The 8,717-nt window shown below is 39.3% G+C and overlaps 1 protein-coding gene across 1 annotated transcript; it reads right to left on the bottom strand.

Annotated features, from left to right (window-relative positions):
* Positions 1 to 2,071: 2,071 nt before the first annotated feature.
* Positions 2,072 to 7,158, bottom strand: LOC111796530 (homeobox-leucine zipper protein ATHB-8-like). Its single transcript, XM_023679188.1, has 18 exons — positions 6,547 to 7,158; positions 6,298 to 6,457; positions 6,081 to 6,181; positions 5,879 to 5,969; positions 5,485 to 5,580; positions 5,224 to 5,337; positions 5,051 to 5,134; positions 4,762 to 4,917; positions 4,596 to 4,670; positions 4,398 to 4,504; positions 4,113 to 4,308; positions 3,851 to 4,036; positions 3,520 to 3,600; positions 3,308 to 3,442; positions 2,888 to 3,213; positions 2,665 to 2,764; positions 2,439 to 2,588; positions 2,072 to 2,325 (listed from the first exon to the last, which is right to left on the bottom strand). Exons 1-18 carry the CDS (start codon positions 6,768 to 6,770, stop codon positions 2,179 to 2,181), a joined length of 2,529 nt encoding a protein of 842 aa, XP_023534956.1. The 5' UTR covers positions 6,771 to 7,158; the 3' UTR covers positions 2,072 to 2,178.
* Between the last annotated feature and the right edge of the window lie 1,559 nt (positions 7,159 to 8,717).

Here is an 8,717-nt window from a genome sequence, read left to right on the forward strand (position 1 = left end):
GATCAAAAGTTTCCTGTTTGGTTCTCTTGTTGTTCTTACAACATATAGCGCTCTAGGATTGAATAGTACTTGTTCATTCTCTCACTTTTTGACTAAAGCAGCCCAGCAGGATGGAGGTACAGTGTTGTTGTAGGCTAGCTAGGCCTGCACTAATATTATGTATACTCACCTGGCCCTTTTCTTTATCATTATATCTTTTTTGAATCCTTTTCTCTTCAACCAACTGACACTATTCATTACCATGAGGTGCAGGGATAAAAGACATCATATGGTATATCCTCTTCTGCATCATCCTCTTTCTCAACATAAAACAACTAACAGAAGCTTAGATTATATAATCTTTTGATGAACAACAAAACTTTAACGGTCCAAGTCCAAGCCCAAGCCCAAGGTTAGTAGATATTGTTCTTTCTCGGCTCTCTTTTGAATTTTCCCTTAAGGTTTTTAAAACACGTCGGCTAGGAAGAGGTTTTCACACCCTTGTAAGGAAAGCTTCATTCTCCTCCCCAACTGATGTGGGCTCTCACAATCCACCCCCTTAGAGGCCCAACGTCCTCGCTGACACTCGTTCCTTTCTCCAATCGACGTGGGATCCCCAATCCACTCCCTTTTAGGGCCCAGCGTCCTTGCTGACATATCGCTCGGTGTCTAGCTCTGATACCATTTGTAACAACCCAAGCCCATCGCTAGCAAATATTATCCTCTTTGAGCTTTCTCTTAAGGTTTTTAAAACGCTTCTGTTAGGGAGAGGTTTCGACACTCATCTCCAACCGAAGTTAAGAACAGTCTCTTCAGTTTTAATGGAAGAGGACAGTCTATTGAGTTGAAGAAGATGACATGAATGACCATGGTGATGGTGGGAAGTGGGTGGGTGAGAGAACTGAGTGACCCACATCAGAGAGAATAGGTTTAGAGCCAAGAAGAGCTATCAAACTTCTCTTCAGCTTCAGCTTCAGTCCAGCTCCATTGATTATGTCTTGACAGGACAGGGCCTTAGAATGGGAGGAAACTGCACTGAAAGAGACTACTTGTTCCAAAATTGAAAAGGAATAGAGACTGCATATCAGAAAAAGAAGTGCTGTGAAATCTTTGTTTTATCATGAACTTAAAGGCCAAATGCTTAGTGTGTCAGCAAACGACTGGTCAGAGAGATTAGAAGGTTAGAGAGATTGATAGGCATGAAAAGAAGTTATATGAAAGAAGGGCTTCATCTTTGACATTAATTTGGGAAGAGTGCAGAATAAACGAGGCAAATGGCCTTCCCTGTCCTCCATTTCCATGCCAAGATGCTCCCACCACAATTCTGTCTTTAAATGAATATCAGTTGAACGTTGAACCCGGGAAACCAGAGACAAAAGTAGGGAGGTAAAGTTTTGCCTTTTTGACTACCCTTATAAATGACCTTACGCGGAATAAGTGTAACAGCTCAACCCCACCGCTAGCAAATTGTTGGAGAGGGGAATGAAGCATTCTTTACAAGGACGTGGAAATCTCTCCCTAGTAGACACGTTCTAAAAACCTTGAGGGGAAGCCCAAAAGAAAAAGTCTAAAGAGGACAATAGCTGCTAGCGGTGAGCTTGGGATGGTATCAGAGCTAGACAACGGGCAATGTGCCAGCGAGGACGCTGGGCACCGAAAGGGGTGGATTGTGAGATCCCACGTCGGTTGGAGAGGGGAACAAAACATTCCTTATAAGGATGTGGAAACCTCTCCCTAGCAAACGCGTTTTAAAAACCTTGAGGTAAAGCCCGAAAGGTAAAGTCAAAAGAAGACAATATCTGTTAGCGGTGGACTTACAGGATATGATAATGAGATTAGATGGATCAAAGTTCTCATCTTTTCTCCTTATAGGCAAAGCATGATAAGTTAAAGGACAAAGAATCAACCTCTCTAAGTCTTGAAGGCATAGCCGTTCGAGAAGATTTATGGGTAAGAACCGGAACCAGAACCTCCCATATCGGTTACGGGATGTTTCGTAATATTGTACCAAGACTTGTCTTCTTAATGTTAGTTATATAAAAGAACATAACTGATTCCACAAAGGATAAGGAAAGAGGCATTAGGGGCAATATGCTTCGCTCATTTAGTTCTTGGTTATTTTGGCTGTTTCTGAAACCTAACTTACAGGAAAATTTGATCTATTCTAATGGTCATGTTCCTACGTTCTGACTAAGCGTTTCAAACAAAAGACCAGTTCATAAACATGAAGCAAATACAGTGAGCGTTTTCTTCTTCATTCAAAACCTTCCATGCCACAGCTTTGTCGTAGGATATTGCCCTTCCCATGCTTGACAAGCAGATACCCCCTTGAAGACAAATGAAGCCCTGACAAAAAGAACATAGATCATTCAAACAGTATGATTTGATACACTTAAAGAGCTTCTATTCATTTGGTCATCATTGGGTTGGTAGGGAAAGAAGGGATTCGTTTGCTTTACCTGCTGCATTATCCGTGGGAACTCTGAGGCTAAAGTTTTCTTTCCATTATCATCAAAAATCTTCTCCAAAGTAATGTCTTGGAGAGCCACCAAGGTCGTCTCGAGCATGTCGAGTCCAGATTGATTAGCGAATGTGAAATTTGGCAAGGCCTGCATGTTCATAATAGGATATAACTTCATGTGCAAACAAATTGCAATATTAAAAGAAAGAGAGTTTAAAACATACCTGCAAAGAGCAGCACATGACTGCATCTGTGTGATGCCAAAGGGATTTGAGAATGGATTCTCGTCCTTCATTTTTCAGTAATTCCATGCCCATAAAGCACCTGTACGGGTCGATAAAATTAGACTGGAACACCGTCGATATTCAGATATTTATCGCGTTCTATCAATTCGGATGAATTTTTTAGTTCAAGGAGCTTGTAATTAGGGAAGCAATATTTGAATACCTATAGCTTTGAGAGATCCAAAGAGCAAGTGTTTGTGCTTCAGGAGCACCAGCCGGTGTCTGAAGGTTAGCATGAGGACCGAAATTCGAAGGCGAAAGAGCCAGCGCCACCCTCTGAACAGACGCTATAATGCTCCGGACATACTGCCGTGCCATTGCTGCTACATTATCTTGAAGGTGAACATCAAATACAAATTGGAATGCAATTGTCATCACAGATTTTGATTTTCCTGATTGACCAGCACAGTCTCCAGAAGCTCTATTCCCAGCAGGTCCAACGTCAAGAGCCGAAGCAAGATCAAGCGTGCGGTATGGACTTGAAGCATCCTGCAGCATTAGCAAATGTACAAATTTGATATCAAAATTAATACAATAGAAAAGAATAGGAGAAAAAAAAAGGAGATTTAATATACGTGTTTACCATGCCAGAATCGAGAGGAATGATGCGGAAGCCAGATGGTAGAATTGGTGCATCATCGGAAAAAGAGGCGTCGATCGGAGCAAAGATGAGTTCAGCAGAAGTACCAACCGTATTCTCGTCCACACCGTTGCAAAGCTGGGAGCAGAGCATCATAAGTATCCATCCAAGCTTTATAATATGGGAGGTTCTAGCTTAAAGAAAATACTACTTACTTGGAGGAGGAAGATGTCACCAGGCATGAGTTTATCGTCTCTGTAGTGGCTCATGTTTTCGAATTTAACAACTTCCATAAACTGTTTCCAGAAAGAAAATTTAAATCAATATTTTAAAATCTTATTGTAACAGTTCAAACCCACCGCTAGCAGATATTGTCCTTTTGGGCTTTTCCTTTCGAGCTTCCCCTCAAGGTTTTAAAACGCGTCTACTAGGGAGAGGTTTCCACACCCAAATAAGGAATGATTCGTTCTCCTCTCCAACCGACGTGGGGCTACACACTTATCCACAATATCGTTCTGTTTAAACGGTAGAATAAACGATACTTGCCTCTTCATGCTCAACTGTTTGTGCCAAGGGAAGAATAATCTGACCCCCAAAAGTTCCAGCATGAGACCCTGGTAAACCACACTGGCCGGTTTTGATTGCTGCAGCTGAGTAAGCATCAATACTGCTGTCTGCCCATTCTGAACGGTGTTCTCTCAAGAACCTAATGAGCATTGCTGGAGTGACATTCTACAAAATAAAAACAATAGAACGTTTTCAATTCCTGATCATGATCTAGATGTCAGCTCGCAAGCAAAATATTTACCTGTAATAACATCGATGCTTTCGCACAAAGCACGGCATTGCTCATAGATGGAAAGCCATTAGAATATGACATATTTGCACCCATCATTGTCTTGCCATGAGACATGTTTACAAGAAGTGTAACATCATCAATGCCATCATTTTCTAACAAAGACCATCCCTCGTCTGTAAACCCGTTTACTGCTTCGTTGAAACCTCTGCACAGAAGAATCCATTAAACACAATTTAAAAGAAGAAGAAGAAGAAGCTAAGACAGGTACTCTCGAGCCATAATCATCGTATTTACCTGCTCAATTTCTGACTAAGAGCACGAAGAGCAGCAGGCCTTCTTCCCCAACCAGTAACATTTGGTTGAGAAACTTCTTGTGAAATCTGTCTCAACAAGCGTAATGCCTGATCCAAAATAACGAAAATTTATCGGAATGTTGAGGAAATAATCTTCTAAGTTACTTGAACTTTCAATTTCCAATTTTAAAGGACTTACTGCCATTGTGTTCTTCTGAGCAAGCAGAGTAGATGACTTGTATAATGGCCGCAACACTTCAGGCACGCTCCATGGCTATGTTCAAGTAAACAATGGGTGAATTTATAGATATGAATATCAGAAGCTAAGAATGAGTGTGCTTTAAATAAAGAGAAGTTTCACATACTTCTAAGTCCATGTGATCAACCATATGGATTATTGATCCACCGCCTTCACAAGGTCTTATCAAATACCCACTTGATAGCATTTCTGCTCTTACAAAGTTCTGTACTGGAGGCATACTTGGACCATTCTGAGTATTGTTAAGAGATCTTTCACAGACCTAAAATGCATAATACAAGCATGTTAGCTCCTCCAAAAAAGCACAAGCAATTTCCAATGCGAGGTATTCACATACCACAAGACTACCNACAGCACAAGCAACCAGCAATTTCCAATGCGAGGTATTCACATACCACAAGACTACCATCCTCCAAAATCGATGTGTAGCGCAGCAGCCAGAAATCACGAGCAGGTGCCAAAGTAGTAGGTGCATAGAGCTGAATCAAATAAACACATGCTTCGTTTATTTTTTCTTGCAAAGTCTGCAAAATTGATACAAAAAATCTACCATCTAGTAGCAGCCAACCTGCATGTACAGAAGCTCAATGGTTCCTCCATTTCCAGTAGATAGGACATTTAGAACATCAACGGCACGGCAATCGCGAAACCAAGAAGGCCAATCTTTAAGAATTTCAGCCACCTTCACAAAACAATATAAGTTATATATACTCAACTAAATGCTACATTGGACAAATAGTTAAGTTTATTATGTTTAGAAGNTTATATATACTCAACTTCATGCTACATTGGACAAATAGTTAAGTTTATTATGTTTAGAAGCACTTACTCTTGTGGGTTCAAGACCCACAAGTCCACATGCACGAGCAGCAACTCCAGTGCAACCATGAGAAATAGCAACGATTCCAATGGAATCCGGACCAGGCTGCTCACAACAGATGTTTAGAAAGGTCAGAAATTTTATGTTCCTTGTCCTGTTGATATCATTTTTAAAACAACGCATGATCTTTGCTGAGCAGTGGCATTAAATTTACAACTCCATTACACAAATGTAATAAAGCTTGCTGTTTTGGCAGATGAGATGTGACATTGGCAGAGGAAAGTATGAGACAACAGAGCATTATTTTCAAAAGGTTTGGCATGTTGCTTAAAAGATTAGCAAAGTTTCTGTGGCTTAATTTGTTAATACAGATTGAAGCATAAAGCAAAAAAGAGGAAGTAACCTTCATCCCAGGCATTTGGACCCACTCCACAGCAGTTCCAGTAGCCTTTGAAAGAAACTCTGCTAAAGTCTCCTCCGCAATGGACAACAGTCTGCATAACGGAAAGCACAATTTGTAACACCAGGACAAGAAGAATGGCATGCATCAATGCACAAGAAGAAGAAGAAGAAGAAGAAGAAGAAGAACAGCCAATTCTACTAACCCTGCGGGACTGGCATCCTTTGGTGGGTGCGGCGGAGTCAAATTCTGCTGACCACTTGTCACCACAGACTCACAACTTGTGTCAGTGGTGGCTAGGGTCGCCTGCAGGATGAACAAATTATATGAACAATTGTTGTATTACCCACTAACAAGAAACTTTCATTGATCATGTTCTTCAAATCAGCAAGTATATTAAATTCGTGGAGGAAAGCTCTTACATTCTGGGTCTGTTGACGAAAATAGCTGTTCTCATACACAAGCTGTGACACTTGTTTCTGCAACCTATCATTTTCCTCCATTAGAAGTCGATTCATAGCCGTCAGCTTCCTGTTCACAGTCTGCAAACGGGATGCCTCCTTCCTCTGCTTCTCTCTACATCTGTACAATTGAAAACATTGGGTGTTCGATTTTCAAAAGTGGAACCCATTTGAAACCCAGAACGGAAACAATTAGAAAGAAGAAAATACCTCCGGTTTTGGAACCAAACTTTGATCTGCTTGGGTTCGATATCGGAGAGAATTGGGCACTCCCGAATGAGCTGCTGGCGGCGCATTGAACTGGGTTTTGGGCATTCATAATAGAGCCTCTCAAGAGCTTCGACTTGCTCAGGTGTGTACCTGACATACTTCCCATTATCCAAGCTGCTGATCTTGGTAGCAGAATCCTTGCAGGCGGAAGTGACAGCCATCATCCCCACTTGAAATTCCCTCAGAGACAAAACAACAAACACCTTGCAGAGTATGAAAGAGAGACCCTTCTGGTTTCCGTTCCCTCCAAGTCATATAAGACACGGTTTGGGCATACTGGTGGAAAGACCCCCAAATGGTAGCTTCTTAAAGAACAGGGACAGGATTGATGGGGATTTGAGTTGTTTGTGGTAGTGCTGTAATGGGAAATGAAGAAGAAGGAAGAGAAGAGAAATGGAGATATAAAAGGGAAGGGTTTGATTGTGAAGAAAGATTGGATGAGGAGGGAAACAAAAATCCCAACGGAAAACACACATACAGAGCTTACGCATTAATCTTAAAATCCCCCATTCCGCACTTCACTCGTAAAACTGCGCTCTCTTCCTTTTTGAAGATGCTATCCACCCGCCTGCTCAAATACTAATATAAATTTCTATGCAAATATTATCTACTTTGACCGGTTATGTATACCTATTAGATTTACGATTTTCATATCGTTATTCCGTCAACCTCACAATTTTCACACCATTGACTACTTTAGCCTATTATGTATAGTCGTCAGCCTCACGATTTCCACATCATTGTCCGTTTTGACACGTATAGCCTTCAGTCTCACTGTTCTCATATCCTTATAAAAAATGCTTCGTTCTCACGATTTTAAAACGCGTCTACTAGGCAAAAAATTTCTTTTAAAAAAAAATAATATGATGTTGAAAATTAACCATTCAAAAGGTTTTTAACTTTTAAAAATACTAAAAAAAAATGTGATAGTATTATTCATTACTATATATATATATTTATTTATTTATTTATTTATAATTCAAAATATTGAATTTGATGATATATATTTTATCCATAGTGAAATTGAGTATTTGGTATGAACTTTAAAACATTTGATTTCATAACCCAACAATGAAGCGTTGAATTTTGATGGTAAAAACATGTCACATATTATTATGTGTTTATACATATTAAAATTAATAATTATGATATGAATTCACCTAATTTTTGTTGAATTAACCCTAATTATAAATGCAACACAGCCACCCCCTTGATTGTTGGGTCATTAACCAAATAATAATGGCAGACCAAACCAAATGCTGCTTTTCTATTATTATTATTATTTTACTTCAAATTAAAAACCAAAAGGAAACAAAAAATTACTTTTGTAATTGCATATCCTAATCTCTAAGTTTTTTTTTTTTCTGTATGAATATAAAAATTTGTGGGCTGCAAAAGGTAGGCCCCACCCCTTTCCAACTATTTTATTTTTTTCTCTTTTTTTTTTTAATAAAAAAATTCTTACTTGCTTTACCTATTTATATATTTATTATTTTCCAAATCAAAAGAGGGCAACTTGATCTGTGGTTATTATTTTAAAATAATCTTACGCAAAAGCTATCTAGTTGTCCTTCTAACTTCTAAATAAATAAATATATATATTAAATTAATGTTATTATAATTTCGTCTTTTGAATAAATTATTTGCAAATTACAATTTTCAACAATTAAAGAAAGGGGGAAAATGCAAAATATGAATTAAAAAAAAAAAAGAAAAAAAAAAGGAAGAACGTGAGGAGAGAATGTGGACCACACGTGTGGACCCAAGAAAAGAGTGGGGCCACCACGCGTGACTTACTTCACTTTATAATCGTGCTCCCAATACTAATACAAAAGCGGTGCGTTTAGACAGAGAAACATCCCATTTCTTCTTTTTATTGTTAAAATTTTGTAATTTATTAATTATTATTTAATTGGGGTGAATTTTTATACAAATGGGGGAAAACTACGGTGCGGCGCACGTATCATACATCTGGGACCACTGGATTAGGAACGCGTGTCGCATCTTTCGGCGTATCAGAGTTTGCGCCAAAAGCAGAAGGGACATTCTTATGGGAAAGTGGGACCTCGTGTTTCTTCACCGGATGCCACGGTGGGGGAAAGAGGTGAAAA

This window comes from Cucurbita pepo, chromosome LG06 (genome assembly GCF_002806865.2).
Source record: "Cucurbita pepo subsp. pepo cultivar mu-cu-16 chromosome LG06, ASM280686v2, whole genome shotgun sequence".
Taxonomy (NCBI): Eukaryota; Viridiplantae; Streptophyta; class Magnoliopsida; order Cucurbitales; family Cucurbitaceae; genus Cucurbita; species Cucurbita pepo.